The following is a 15,921-nucleotide window of genomic DNA, read 5'->3' on the forward strand; positions in this document are numbered from 1 at the left end:
TTTCATTTCCCCTTTTTACTCCAATCGTGGGGCTCTGTGATGGGTGGAGTGGTGTTTGGTTTAAGAGGTAATTTACTGCTATTATGCAAACTGTTGCAACTAAAGCCTGCAACTTATTCTGGTGTTGCAAGGCTTTTTAGGGCAGGCACGGTAGCTTTGCTTTTAATATCCCTCATGTGGACATTATTGTGAAAAACCTTTAGTCATCTAATGGCTTGATTTCCTCATATTCACTTTGCCCGACTTTATTTCTCTGCCTGACGTCACTCAAGTGCTTGTGTGAGCAAAGTAAAGCGACCACAAGAATCCAGCGTGCCATACAGGAAACGCATAAGCACAGACAGAGGGCCCATTCTTACACTAAGTGGGCAGGGTGCGATGACGTCGTGACCAAAAAACACACACACACACACACACTCAACTAGGGACAGGGGAGGGGGGGGGGGTGCTGAGTAGAAGGAGGAGTGGGAGGAGGACGGGAAACGAGGGTAGAGAGGGAAACAGGAACAGAAAGTGAAGACATGTCAAGATGTCTGGGTGAGGGGGACCAGAGCCGAGCAGCAGCCAGACGCCAAAACACAGAAAAACCCTCCAGACGCCTGAGCAGCTGAGTGGATAAGACATGAGAGGAGACCTGACCTGCCACTTCACAAGTGCCTGCAGGGTAAGGTGCCACTTTCAAAGAGATCTTTTTAGCGGCAGCCAACTTCAAATACCTTGAAATCCCACTGAGTGGTTTATAGAAGTTGGCGATGCTTTTTTGTTGTTGTTGTTGTTGTTTGACTCAAGGAAATGAGATAAAGTTGCTGCTGTGCTGCCGCAGACTCAGAGAGTGTTGTTCTGGCTGTGGTGACATTTGACAGGATGTTTGACAAGTTGGAGCTATAAGCTGATAAGTTTCTTCCCTCGTTTGAGTCCTACACAGAGTCTCAGCAGGACTCAGTCTTTAGGTTCTTTTTCTTGAGTTTAAAAATGAGCGCATGAAAATAAACTTTATGCATTGACGTTTGTGACAGAATCTGTGAAGAATAACTTCCTTGTGCTCTGCTCTATGAAACTTCGTAAGAATAAAGATCTCTCAAACAGTTTTGAGTTTTTTCCGTTTCATGATCGTCCTCCTCCAGCTCTTACAGGAGGAATGTCCTCCACTTTGCTCATCTCACTCGGTCATGATCGAGTTGATGCAAGTCTGAACTGTAATGGGCTTGCACACTGTGCAGAGCTGCACTCCTCCAGACGATTCAAAAGCATATATGCGACCGATTATCAGCTGCACTTAGTGAGATGACTCCATTTTTCTGTAAAAAGAGAACAAACAGCGGTTGGTTGGTGGCTGACTCAAGTCGAACTGAAACGTGTCCAAGTTCAGTGTGTTAACGCTGCCCGATGAGGGATCTGCTATGAACGCGTGCTGGGGGCTAGTCATTAAAGATTCCTGCCATGCCTTCTGTCACAACTTTGTCTTTTAGGTCACCCATGTCCCTGAAAAAGCAGCGGGGGCTCACCGAGTGCAATCATAACATTATTCTCAGCCCCTTCCTGGCTTTGTGTGCCCCAGAAATGGCCTTTCCTGCATATGAATGGCTCCAGGAGAGCACAATGTCTGGAGAAAGTAATGTACCCGTGCAGTGAGAATCTTGGAAATGCATCTCAGTGAGAAACCGTGAAGCGAGGGAAATGTTTAAAGCCCAGAGCCCCGTTGTAAAGCGTATACGAGCCCAACTTTTGTAAAGACAGGACAATGCTCTGACATCTGCTGCTCTGTGCCTTTGTTAAATGGTAAATCAAACTCAGGTCATCAACAGTTACAGTGTGAAACCCCGTAGTAACTGTCACAGTGCTGCAAATAGCCTCCTGAGAAAATATGAATGGCCATCGCTAGAGGAATTTTTGTCAACCAATTGTGACAATACAATGTTATAATAACTAGTGAGGCTGCTGTTTGTGTGTGAGCATATACATATGAGGGGAATGATGTCATATTTTTTATTTTTCCTCTGTTGGTTATAGCGCAAATGCTGAACCCATAACTCAGTTTAGAAAGAACCTACAGTGATCTCATTGTGTCTGGCAGAGACTCCAGATTATCACAACACCTAGTGACTTATCCATTCCATTTAATGACACGTTGTTAGTCATTTATTTTATATAACCACCCCTCACCACAACCTCGCCGGCTCACCACAACAACACGTGGCGACACTGTGGCAAAGTGGCTCCTGACAACGTAAACAGAAACGGATGAAAGTGTAGTATCTGTCGAATTTTCCATAAAAAATGGAAAAGGAATGGTGAATGAATGCGTTATTGTATTTTTCATTCGGCTGACACTGAACCATTTCACTGAACCGTTTCTGGACTTTGTTGCTTTCACACCTTCCTCGTTTGTTTCAAACCTTTTGTTGTGAAACCAAAGGTGTGAAAGGGGCCTCGAACCACGTGCAGGACAAATGCACCAGGACTTAATGCGACCGAAACGAGGTCGTCACAGTCCGGATCAAACTGAACTATGGTTTGATCATCAATGTGTTGAAACAGGCCAATCAGGCCAATCAACACTGTCACATCTTTCCAGTGTTGTAAAAGCGGGGTTCAAGTAAAAGCGGGGTTCCTTTCTTTGTCTGGTGCAATATTGTTGTTCAAAATATTAAATTCGCAATTTATTAAATATCATTATTTTGTGCTGATTGGAACTCCACATTAAGCACAATAGAATAAAATATTATTATTAATGCCAGACGTTGTGGAGTAAACATTTTCATTGTGTAGTCAGCTTGATTGCTTTTACACAGGGTGTGAATTGCAAAACAGTATAGGGTCAAACTTATTGTATGGTATATAGTATATACAATAAGCATGTAGCATGGATGTGTTTTCATAGCAGCTTTGTTTATCTTTTTATGGTTTTGGTTTTACAAATGAGATAGAAGCACTAACCCGAACCCTAATGGCAGCAGTTTATGTGAGACCCCTTCAGTTTTGAGTGATGTGACAGATCTACCTCAGCTCTCACTCTGACCTTCCGGCTGACTCTTGCTGCTCAGCTCTGAGCGCTCGGCTTCCTGTTTAGGATGGGAACAGGGGGGGGAAGTGAGCAGGTTGTTGCGGGTAAACCAATTTCACACATGAAGCGCAACACGCAGCGACAGCCACGCCGAATGTGCTCGCTCTCCACTTGCAGGTGCATCTGTCCCCTATCTCGGCCGCAGACGCAGCCAAACGAGAGATGAGAACGCTCCTGAGACTAAAGAAGAAGCGCTGCGGCCGTGAGCTACGGTGACGCAGAGGGACACACTTTAGAACGTCCTTAGAGAAACTACGGTTCTTTAAAACTGTTTTAAATAAAGCTGCTGCTTCAAGGCCTCACACCTAATCAAGCCGTCTACACACCGAGAATAAAGGAACAATATCTGATTTTATTTCTCAGACTGACTTTTTCTCTTTCAGACCCACTTCACCAGCTAAAGTGCCTCAGCTCGTGTTTTCTTCTCCAGCTGAGAAAAGAGAAGTTTTCATCCGAGGCCTGAGGAAAATGTTGCAGTCAGACACTTCTGAACGCACAGGTAAAAGGAATATTCTCTCTTCCCCCAATGGGAACCATTAGCTGTGTATTCAAATATAGCAGGTCCCTCTCGGGCCTACCTCTCTCCCCTCTCTCGTTTTCTGCCTGACACTCTGTCGCACTCCCCCGTCTCGGCGGGACTCTTAGAGAGATTGGTTACCTCCATCTCTGTCTCTTCTACCCTCAGACACAATCTTCCTCCATTCCACCCTCTCCCTCCCTTCACCCCCGTCCTCCACAGTGGGACTCTTAGAGAGATCTGCACTGAATCCTGAATGACTCCTCTGCAGTATTAATGAGGGGAGAGCTGGAAAAAAAAAGAAAAGAAAAATCCAAAGCTGACATTGACGCGAAGGGGAAGAGCAAGAGTAGAGACGTTAGAGACAGAGAGAGATGGATGGAGTGGAGGCAGGGAGAGAAAAGAGGGAGGTTGAAAAGCAGCGGCCGGCTGGAAACTGAATTTCTGTCCACGTTCACTCTGTCTCTTTTTTTGTTTGTTACAGAGACGCGACCAAAGTGAAGCACCTCTTCACAACTGGATTAATCTAAACCAAGAGCAAGAGGACAAGAGTTGACTCTAGAGGACGAAGACCAACAAAACAATACGTGGAATGTCAAGTGGCAATAAAAGAAGGCAAACAAACTTGGCTGCAGATTTCAGGCTTTTACCCTGAGATCAAAATCATCAGATGTCAAAGAGGCCCTCGTATAAACAAACAAGCTTTTGGTCTTTTGGATTTTGTTTAAAAAAAATAAAAAAATACTCCAGCCCTCGTTGAAGGAGCCGCTGCAAATTCATCTTCCTCAAATATGGGCCTCATCAGATACTGCTGCGTCTAAGGGAAACTCTCTGAAGGCAGATCTCCATGAGAAGATGAGAAGCACATGAACGTTCAGAGTCGAGTCACCAGAGATATCTGACCCCGGCAGCTGTTGGACTGCTGAACAGTAAAAACGTCACATCTCACCACTTTAAAGCTGGAGTCCCATCACATGAAAGGACTTTCAACACAAATTAACACCATATCTTAATTGTTGTTGGTATCTCCAGAAGCCTTTTTTGTGCTTGTTTACTATCTTGTAAACTTCGAAACTCTCGAGAAGATCCATTAAAAACTTTAAAACTGCCACAGACTTAATTAAAAAGCTGTCACAGCTCTGTATCCTGAAGCCATGGAGGAGCCAATTGACAGCGTTCAGGATTTCTTCAACCAAATGTGGAGGTTCACCACCGACAAACACAACCAGGGGGTTTACAACACCGTCTGCCTGGTGGTCCTGCTCACGCTCCCCCTGCTGGTCCTCCTCATCACTCTGGTGGTGTGCTGCCACTGCTGCTGCTGTCGCCATGCCAACGGCTGCTGTTGCTACCGAAGGGACGCCATGGCAACTGCAAGGTCGGAGACGAAGAAGAAGAAGAATTCGGCGAACACGGACGACTTGTGGATTTCTGTTAAGACGGGGCAGATGACACCTGACAGGATTCCACTGGACATGGTGTAGGGATGCTTTTTTTTTTTTAATTGCTGATCCTGGGCCAGTCGGTGCAGCAGAGCCAATCAAGTGTGGCAAAAGTCATCGCACACTTGAAGGAGGCTGGGGATGCTGTTTAAACTGATGGGAGGCACTTCACATTGGAATGGGCACAGATTTGGTAGAAATATGTAAACAGTGCAGATTGTTTTTTAGTTTGTGGGGATTTGATTATGTTGTTTACACCTTTTAGTTTGAGCTTGTTGGCGCCGTACATACAATATACAGAAAGGCTTTTATATATATATATATGTAAGCGTACAAATGTGTGTCTTGGATCGAGCGGCGGCAGTGTGTGTGTCTGTCTTTGTGTGTGTGTGTGTGTGTGTGTGTGTGTGTGTGTGTGTGTGTGTGTGTGTGTGTCTGTGCGTGTGTGTAGAGTGTTATTGAAAGCACTTTGTTCTTTGAGCCCCCATGTGAAATTCATTGCGTCTGTATTTGAGAGAGAGACAATCTAAGGTCTGCGGAGCATTCAAAAGGCTGTAATACTGCTTACCTTTCACATTGAGGCTGCGCTGTAGAGCCGTGATTCACTCGCACTTTCACAATGAAACTGCACTGATGTCCAAGCTGTCAAACTCAAAGGATGCACAAAGAAAATTATACTTTGATTTGTTTCCTACTTTTGCGTTATTTGCATGATATGATACAATTTGGTCCACGGGAGAAGCACTTCTCAAATTTGTTTATTTTTATTTTGTTTTTGAGAATGTTCCAGTATTCAGGTCAGGTCTACCTTGAAGGCACAGTTCTTATGAAAGGATTTTAAAAAGAAAAGCGTAAACTACATTTAGACTCTGTGGTCCGTCCCAAAGTGTCTGACAGATCTTTCAGGTCACTGATTAACACTCGGAAACATCTGAGTCTAAATCACAGACAGGAACGTTTTTTTGGCCTGTATTTATTCAAGGTTCTCTGCTGAAGTGAAATCTAGTAAAAGCTACTAATGAAGTAACAATAAAAATGATTTCTCAAATAAAAAATACTCTTAAATTCAAGAGAGCTCTAGAAGTCTGATGAGGACCCAGCTTTAAAACAAGTTATTGATTGATTTTATAAAAATCTTCAGTTATATCAGACAATATACATATATATATATATGATTATAGTAATATAATAGGATGGATAAATATTTGTATTTCATTTCAACTTTTAACAGGAAGCCTCACTTTAGAAAGAGAAAGCAGTAGCTATTAATTGTGTTTTCACTGACTTTTTATTCAAGGATCGGTGTGATGTGGTAGCTTGTTTTAGTTCGTGTTAAAAGCCTGCAACAAATTGCTTATTTTTTATTTCCTTGCTTGAACACGGCATCATTCCACTCTACCTCTGATATAGGAGCGAGTTGCTCAACAGAAGGGCCTGAGCTAAAGAAGTTTGAGTTTTGAAGTGTCTTTGAATCATTGTTAAGTATCATTCTTATAAGTTAATAAATACAGGCCCAGGTATGTTACCATAAATAAACCCTGTAAACACAACAGCAGTATAATTACATTCAGCCGAGAAACAATCTCAATGCTAATGTATTTCATCTGTAAGTCAAACTCTTCAATTATGGATGTAAAAATAACTCTCATGAGTTATGTGGTCAGGAAGAAGCATTCAAAGTCGATTTCTGAACTTAATTAACTTAACATTTTCTTAGAATATTCAAGAAGAAGAGAAACCTTAGAATCAATCAGACGGTTTGATTTGAGTGGATGGTGCCCGAAGGCTCTTTTTATTTCTTTAAGGCGAGTGATATCTCAGAACCCAATTAGGCAGAAGCATCTCGGCAGTATTCATCTTTACGAATGAGTTGACACTCGCCCTGAGTCGATTTTACTGCTCGAGTTCTGCTGGGAAATCAGGACCCTGCTCGAATACACACACACGTTTCTCTGTGGAGAGGGAGGTTCTGCTCCATGTGTAATATGAAGCTGTGACCCATGAAACGAAACCAACAAAGTCTCAGTAGCAATGAGTGGTGACGAATTAGTGTTTCCTCCCACACTGAGGGGATTGCCAGGAGATAACTTCACTAACATGTTTAGCCAACACCTGAACATGTCATTGTGGTTTGTAATAGGTTTACAGCATCTTTCATCCTATTGGCTGTGCAGGCGTTCTCAACACCAAAATGAAAATAATAGCAAATGGGCAGGTTAAAGACAGGAAATGTGGATTCATGTCAAATTAGATGAGAAGAAAAAAGCTCAGGCCTTAGCACAAAGACTGGAAACAGTTAATGTTCATTTGTGTAATTATTTAATCTGCAAAAACAGAAAAGACCTGTTTCGTAAAGGGAAATATTACCTCCTGTAAACCAACAAATTGTCATTTTTACTCTTTTTTTTTTGAACATTTTTGTGTAGAACGGTATTTGTGAGCTACTTCCAGAGTCATAAACCTCTTCTGTTTCCTCTTCTGTTTCCACTCTTTGTACTGACTGACTGCGGGCTCCGACGTTATATTTAGTTCCTAAGACCCGAGAGCAGTTTCAATCTTCTCATCTAATTCTCGACAAGCGAGCGAATCAGCGTATTTCCCCAAAATGTCAAACAATTCTTTTTAAACCACCAGAAGAAGAGCTCTACGAGAGGTTTACAAGATTGATCCGACTCTCCAACCTGAGACGCTGAAGCAGGGAGTCGCAGCGGGGAGTCTCATGCTGGAGGATCTAAAACCAGACTCATCATTGATTTCAACATGGTAGGGATGGTTGATATTAACATCCCATTTGACTGTTAATCTTTTTTCATTGGGTTTCCACATTAAATTAGAATCTCTTCTTCTCAGTTTTCATTTCGGAGAGGCAGCAAAAATGACAATTTTCTGTTTCACTCAACAATTCACACACGAATGCTGATAGCTACATTTAATTTATTCCTTTCTCGGTCGCCTCCCAGTAGCAGTCGGTTATTAGCGGACTATGAGTTACTGATCCTCATTATCACATTTTTCACATCCGTCAAACAGTATTGTCTGTGTGTGTGTGTGAGTGTGTGTGTGTGGTGGGGGGGGGGTGGGGGGGGGGGGGGGGGGGGGGGCTACAGGCCTGTGCTTGACATGTATATTATGCCACAGTGTTGGTTGCATTAATGTCCCCACCCCCCCCCCCCCCCCCCCCCCCCCCCCACACACCTCTTGGTTTAACATGTTCACACATCATTCACATTTTCCTTGTCGAAACCTGTTAACCAGCATTTTGTAGCATTGAGCCTCATTGTGTTTTGATTTCCCTCGCTTTGAACATTTATTTCCCAGGGACTCTGTATCAGCTGTAACCAGCGGCAGGAGGCAGCAGGTATGAAATATAAAATATATATGTTTTTCTTCTGGTGTCAGGTCGCTGCGATCACAGGGAGAGGAGGGGCAGGATTTGGTTATTGTTTGAAAAGCTAATCAGGCGGATGGTTTTTCATATGATAGCACCACTTTTTTTTTTTGATCCCTTCCTATTATGCATGACGTTTTGTATTGAAGACATGTTTCTGTTGTTTCCACACTTGAAAAAAAAATGCTGAGGTGATTTTTATATTTTTTTCTTTATGTGCCTGGCTGGGCTTTGTGTGTAGCTCTGCATGCATAATTTATCCTGACATATAGCGATACGATGATAAAGGAGAGCAAATGTGGGAGATGACGGCAAATAAAGTATTTTTCTATTTTTGTGGAATCTCATCTTTCTGCTTTCTAACGTAAACTGAAGTCAATGGAGCCTTTGAGTTTCGACATGAGTCAAGTGAACATATTTCACAGGCCTCAGACGAAACTCTCAGCAAAATGGGAACAGAGGCCCGTGATCCTCTTCTGGACTGTTGACACACTGTACTTTTTGAGACCACGGGAAATGTGACTGATGGGAGAAGAAAACAAAACAGCAAAGAGCAACACAAGTTTTTGTTTGTTCTCATGCAGTGTGACATCTGCTGAGAACAGTTCGGAGCATTAAATTCCTTTATTACCATAACATCCTTTTTTATGGCAGTGAATACAGGAGGAAGTAAGTAAATCAAAGGGGCAGAGTATTAATTGTGGGAACAAACAAGGCTGAAGAGACAGTGTAATTAATAAGCACCCCTGCCTCCAGTGATCTTCACGAACATCTAATTTCCTTCATTGTTTTGAGAGCCGTAGCCGAGCGATCTTTGATGCAAATAATCACTTTGGCCTGAGGAGCAGTTCCTCTTTGACAAGGCTTACACTCCGACGTGCACGTTGGGAAATTTGTTCCATCTCACGGATCCTGATTTTCAACCTGCATGAGACGCTCAGTGAATTAGCATAACTTTAATCCCAGCATGTAAACAAGCTGTTTGTTTATTTCATTCTTTAAGGCCCGAGGACGTGAGGTGCCACAACATCGGTTCACGGTTATGTAGAAAGAAGGCAGCTATCTTATATCAGGAAGTGGGTCGAACCCCCTGACTAACTTCTGTTTCATTGATTCGTTGATGGGTTTGTGATAAACTGTAAACAAGAAATACCCACCTCCTCCATGTTAACAGATGGGACATCCACCAAACTAAAAAAGTTTAAGTCTGTCATTTTAAGTAGTTATTATCACACAGACATAGTTTCAAGATGTTAATTTAATTTAATGTGATGCTAACGGGGTGAAACATCATGATTGACAGGTGAGACTGACTCCTGATTGGTTGAGGACATATATCGAAGGGACTTTGCTACTGCGGCTCTTTCCCCTGATTGCTACTTCACAGATGTGCTTGAAAATCTTCAAGATGGTGACGTTCATATCAGGGATATGTAGCTCCATTTATAGATAGTGGGAGGAGGTGGAGAGACATTGTCCATCTTGATATACAGTTTGTGGTCTGGACTATGAACAGGTCGTAAGTAGATGTCAGCAAATGGGATATGTATGTATGTTGGTTTTTTTAGGCATCTCCCAGACGTCTTCTCCTCCCTTCTCTCGGTTACTATTTCTGTCTCTTCGCGAACAGCTCACTCTCCACCCCTTAAAACAAACACTCCCTTGTTGCCACATTACCAAGTTGTGTCATGGAAAAAAAGCATCACGCTGAGGCCGAGACGTAAGTGACACCCCAGTGACACAGGCACACAGTACATACAGTATCTGCAGGTCGTCAAGCTTGTGCTGTACCTTATACTGTACACACAGACACACACACACACACACACACACACACACACACACACAGGGAGAGGGAGAAAGAGAGGCAGAGAAAGGGGCAAACTTCTTCTCCCCTCTCTGTTTATCCTGGCACCAAGCAAACCGCTCTGCCTTGCAGAGCAACGGCAGGAACCAATCTCCTTAAAGTAATTCGCAATCACTGTGGCTGAAAAGGCCGTTCGCATCAATGAGCTTTTGTGAGACATTTCATTTCAAAGTTGAAATGAAAATGCTATGCTAGAAATATGTGCTGCCAAATTTTAGGCAGCAGGCTTCTCAAGCTTTTATTTGATTTGGATGAATAAACACTCAAAAATAGATTTTTGTATTTCTTCATTGGGTCTGTGGAAGGACTTTGTATCGAGAGGAGTTTCCCGAAGATTATAGATTGCATCTTATATCTTTATCTTTTTCGTGTTGAAATGGTGTAATGTGCTGCTCTTAGTCTCGCCATACTTTTTTTTGGCAGCTGTGTAAAAATGGCTCCATCCAGACAGCCGTGTGAGCTGTTACCGTCTGCAGCTGTAGAATTGAGAAACTGTTGAGAAACCAGACGGCATACAGTCGGCAGTTCCTGTAAGAGCAATTGCTCAACTCCAGTATGAAAACACTGAGGAGGATTACAGCAGCAATTTAATGCTTAATATTATCCAAACAATTGTATGAGCAGTTTAACTATAAGACCTCATCAAGTTTCACAAGAGCTGAATATTGAACGGCGAGAGAAACCCCTGTCTTGTTAGGAAACTGAGAATCTGTTGAAGGTTGACCTTGGGTTGTGGATGATTTTGTTAAATGAATAATGCAGCTCAGCTTTGTGAGGAAACCTTGAAATAGATTAAACTAAAGGTGTGTGTAAAGTCTGGATATCTTGTTCAGTACCCATGTCAGCAGAGGGCTGCGAGGATGTCGGTCTGTGGGGCCAACGCTGTGGTCACAACTAAAATACCTGGACAACCATTGGAGGGATTGTGATAAAGATCAGTCCAATTTCCTCAGAGGATGAACCCTAATGATGGGTGATCCCCTGATTTATGTTTGGTATTTTGACTTGGGTGAAATGGTCTTCTATCCGTATAGAGTCAGAATGCTTTGGAATTTCTATCGGTACTAAAACTTCATCCCTCAGTCCGAAGACATTAAGCAAAGATTGATTTGAGTCTCAATGTCGACCATAGATGTGAATGTGACTGTGATGGTTGTTTGTTTCTCTATGTTGCAATACACCGGCAACCAGTCGAGGGATGTACCCCCCATCTCGCCCAATGTCAGCTGGGATTGACTCCCCCAGTACCCTGAAAGGATAAGCACTATAGATAATTGATAGATAGATGGCTCTTACTGTTGTTGATTTAAGAGACACAAAACAATTATCTCTATTGTCCCCATGGGGAAGTTTGTCTTGAATCCAAATTGAGCAACATGTTGTACTGAAAAAAAAAACATTCACCACTGTGTGTGGTTAAGTATCTGGTCTCCAGCTCTTCATTTAAAATCTGTGGGATCATAAACAGACAGCTCCGTTTCCTCATAAATTGTCGCTATCTAAAGAAAATGTGTCCATGTAACAAAACCTTCATTTATCTATCGTGTTAATGTGCGATATGAATATAAATGAGCAGCTGTACTTTAATTTGACAAAACTGAGAAAAACAGTCAATCACAGGTTTTTTAAATTCCTCAGTGTGGCTCCTCATTTGTGTCCTTGAAAAGCCTTTCTGAGTATCGCCTGGAATAAACCCTCATAACCAACGAGGTCTTAAAAAGAAAAATGGCGGCAACTCTGGATTTATGAGGAGCGGGGGCTGTAAAACAGTTATGGCAGATTAGCAGGTTGATTGATGTCCTTCGTCCTTGTCACGTAAACCAACAGAGTTTGTAATAAAAGTTTTTAAAAAATGCTTAATTAAGTAATAAAGCCAGAGTCAAACTAGTACTAATAACTTTTGTCAGGTTTCCATCTTGAAAACAAGACTGTGGCGATACACTTCTACGTATGATGCAAACAAACATGATTGTTGTTGACGTTTGACGCGGTCACATCACATTGACGGATGTGCGCCGCCCCGATCACATGAATACAAAGCAGGAGCAATATGGACAATCAACGCAGCCATCCACCATTAGTCCCCAGATTGTCCTACACGAGCTAATGTGATGTGACAGTTTTTGAGGCACAGTGGCAGTTCAATGTGTCACAGCCAGCCAGCTCCGTAATCAATCGACTCAGGACGCTAACTCGCTTATCGTCTGGCCCAGATCGAAAACAAAACACACCCTTTCCACACTTTTATTTTTCAAACATTTATGTTATGACGACAATACCACTATACACAGGCAAAGTTGCTACTCAAGTTATTCATAGAACATGAATGTAACAAATTTAATACAAATATCCTAGGCTGCTACCCCATGTTATAGAAAGAAAAACTTTAAATGAATGCAATAATTGGAGGTTTAAAAAAAAAAGATAATAATTGAAGTTTCTACCAAAATCTGTGAAAGACGAGTTTAACAAAACAAAACATGGTCCCCGATACAAACGCATTAGGAGTCAGTGGTATAAGAATTAGGTGATTGAGCCACAACAGCGAGGCCTCGTCGATGCATGTGTTTGACCAATTGCAAGCTCTTTATCATGAAATTGTATTAATTAATTGTAGCATTAAATTAAAACCAAACTTAAAGGAAGAACTTGAACATACAACGATGTGATAAGAACGACCTAAATGACAGAAACCACCTTGAGAAAGATGTATTTGAGTTAAGCTTTGACTTTTTAGTTTGTTTCATGTTTCTTCCACTAAGGCGGCGGGTTTATGACCTATACTGCATCCAGCCACAAGGGGGTGACAAAGACACTTTGGCTTCACTTCTGTGGAGCTGTCATGTAGTCCATCTTTACAAACAGTCTATGGTGAAGACTTGGATAGAGATTTTTCCTGTGTGATCAGAGGAGCAAGACTTGCAGCTACATGGAGATATATCCCAGTCAATTGGACGGCAGTTAAAAATGGCTGAAGACTTGTGTTGTAGTTTCAGAAGGGGGCGCTCTTCTATTTCTTTTGGAGGTTTGCGTTTCTGCTCTTCTCTCTGGCCAACAACGATCGCCGCTTCCTGCTGGACATGGCTCCCAGAGGTCGGATCTTCATCTCGGTGAAGTCGAGGGACGTCAGGTGGCCCTTCCACGGCTCCCAGTTCACCCCCTGACAGCAAAGTAAACAGAGGAAGAGGAGTTTGGAATGAGGGGAGGAAGAGCAAGACAAAATGGTTATCAAAGGAAATGTGAGAAACAGAGAGCAGAGGCATGAATTGTCACATAAGAGGCATGCGGCGTGACGGACAGGCAGGATGACAAACAGCAATAAACTCCAGCCTCTGGCTTCGGTTTCATGTGAGCACAAACTTGTTTTGACTGTTATTGCATTTCATCGACAAACATTGCAGGAGACATCTGCAGCGGCGATATTACGGATGAAATCACATCGATGAGAGGCGTAAAAAAATCCCCCCGCCATTTCCTTTAGTATCAGTCTTCCTTGGACATAATAACTGTTGTTCTTACCGTATCAGCCTGGAATAAAAAACACTTATGGTTTATAGCTGCTGTGAGAAATGTGCTTTCTTATCACTGCTGATGGATTCAGGCCATTACTGCCTCACCCCGACAATCCAGCACAAAACAACTTCAAGTGTGGTGGTCTGAAGCTGCTTTTGATTGCTGACCAGAGAACAGCCTCCCTCTCTGCACTGCTTTTGTCTGACTGTGAAGGATCTGGAGAAAGGATCCATAATAACAGTGATGCATCCTTTGATCATGATGGGTATAGCCGTGTTTCTTGTATATTAAATCAGCGGCTGTCATTCGTAGCAGTTTGTTGTGAGAGGTAGATGTGCAACTACTTCTTTTCTATCCTTTAGCCGAGGTGTTTTATTTTCTACGCAGTTATTTTGGGCAGGAGGAGGATTCAGAAGAGCAAACACTGAGATGAAAACAGCTTCAAGATCCACTCGCATCATCATCCATCACTATGAAAGGCAAATGTGAAGTGTAGAGTGAGGCCATGATGTCTGACAGTCACATTTCCAAGATTCAAAGACCGTTAACCGGTAAATTTGAAAAGTCACAGCATAATACCATCACTGCCACCTACTGGTGTGAAGGCACACTACTCCTATTTCTATACCGTGTTATCCAGTGGTGGAGTGCTTCAGTAATATGTACAGATGAATACACAAAAATTTACTCAAGTAAAAATAGCCCATTACATTTTCTACTTCTAAAGTTTAAAAATAAATAACTACTTGATTTTAAATATACTTGCAGCATGTAGGCTATTCCCTAATGCAACAGTCCCCAACATCCTCATGGCTTTGTCTCAACTGTTGTAAAAATGTACTGGAGTAGAAAGTTCAGATATTGTCAGATAAAGTGGAGTAAAAGTGAAAAGTGACAGAAAATAATATATGATACATGAAAAATGTACCAAAGTACAGCAACACAGTAAATGTACTGGTTACATCCTACATGTAAGGCACTTGCTTATTGTGCATGTATGTTGAGGCTGAATTTGGCATGATATGAAACAAGTTTTTAAATCAAGTAATGGCCTGCGTTTTGAGGGAACATTCACTGACCGTTGAAAAGCTATTAAGGGTTAGTGTCTGGCTCAAGGACACTAGGGCAGGAGAAGCTGGCGATTGATCCACCAACACTGTGACCCGAGGTTGAACCACTCTACTAATTGCCTCTTTTTCACATCTCAAATTTCTAACTCTTTACAAAACCCTTTTTCCAAACTTCCACCGGTAAATTTTGTCCTGACCAGGTGGAACCTCAGGAGAGCAAACCAAAAACCAAAGTTTATCAAATGCAGAGTTGCCTCCCTGTTCACCCACCAAACTGTGTCTGCTGTCTCCCCATTTGCCGTTCAGGTTGGCCAGGTGACAGTTTTGGTACCACCAGGCGCCGCGGTGGGACAGGGCGCAGTTTCCCAGAGAGATGTCATTATCCGCGTCGATAGTGGTCCAGGCTCGGCCTTGGTGGTAGGTCATGGCGTCACCTGGGGATTATCAACATTCGTATTAAGCACAATTAAAACAGAACTTGATAAAACCGACTTTAGACTTGTTTAATACTTTAATAACATTTCAGAAACTTTTACTATATAGCTACTGTCTATTACTGACTGAATATAGGTTTCTGAAACAAATATCCCACCAACTGTGGGTGGGGTATTTGTTTTCACAGCACCCCACAGAACAGGCGGCGGGGTGCCTGATGCCTGAAACCCTTTTTACTCCCACCTCTATCTGTCTCATTGCCACCCCTGGCCTCTCTTCTTCTTCTATAACTCCTATTTCAGTGAAGTGTCAGGGTGAAAATGTGAAAAGCTGCACGTGTCCCCGGCTCAGTCTCAGCCTGTCACGTGGGAACAGACTATTCGACCCACCTGCTGTCCCGCTGTATTCGCCTATGGTGAGTTTGAACTTCTGCTTGACTTCAGCGATCTTAAAGTTGTCATACACAGCGTAGGCCCTCTCTGAGCCCAGGCCCAGGTCGAATCGCAGCTCATACTGAGTCGGAGTGTTGGTGAGCTGGTATATCTTATCCAGGCCTGAGGGGAACAGACAAACAGAGAATATGAAGAGGAGAGGAAAACGCTCCTTTACCGTAATATGCACGTTT

At 42.6% G+C, this 15,921-nt stretch overlaps 2 protein-coding genes across 4 annotated transcripts in view; one reads left to right on the forward strand and one right to left on the reverse strand.

Annotated features, from left to right (window-relative positions):
- Positions 1-443: 443 nt before the first annotated feature.
- Positions 444-6,665, forward strand: LOC128454421 (uncharacterized protein KIAA0040). The gene is made up of 3 exons (XM_053437832.1): positions 444-664; positions 3,448-3,563; positions 4,066-6,665. The coding sequence occupies exon 3, from the start codon at positions 4,736-4,738 to the stop codon at positions 5,063-5,065; it is 330 nt and encodes a 109-aa protein (XP_053293807.1). The 5' UTR covers positions 444-664; positions 3,448-3,563; positions 4,066-4,735; the 3' UTR covers positions 5,066-6,665.
- Positions 6,666-12,508: 5,843 nt separating this feature from the next.
- The window catches only part of tnn (tenascin N), a 34,059-nt gene continuing 30,646 nt past the window's right edge, over positions 12,509-15,921 (reverse strand). For all 3 annotated transcript variants that reach the window (XM_053438982.1, XM_053438980.1, XM_053438981.1), the window contains 3 exons: positions 15,686-15,850; positions 15,132-15,295; positions 12,509-13,438 (listed from right to left, as the gene is read on the reverse strand). In XM_053438982.1, the coding sequence (XP_053294957.1) occupies positions 13,289-13,438; positions 15,132-15,295; positions 15,686-15,850 (479 nt within the window). In that variant the 3' untranslated portion in view covers positions 12,509-13,288. The remainder of the gene's footprint in view (positions 13,439-15,131; positions 15,296-15,685; positions 15,851-15,921) is intronic.

Source organism: Pleuronectes platessa, chromosome 13 (assembly GCF_947347685.1).
Source record: "Pleuronectes platessa chromosome 13, fPlePla1.1, whole genome shotgun sequence".
Lineage (NCBI taxonomy): Eukaryota > Metazoa > Chordata > Actinopteri > Pleuronectiformes > Pleuronectidae > Pleuronectes > Pleuronectes platessa.

Excerpts from the sequence above, each read along its gene's own strand:
- LOC128454421 (XM_053437832.1), top strand. The coding sequence starts at position 4,736 with ATGGAGGAGCCAATTGACAGCGTTCAGGATTTCTTCAACCAAATGTGG.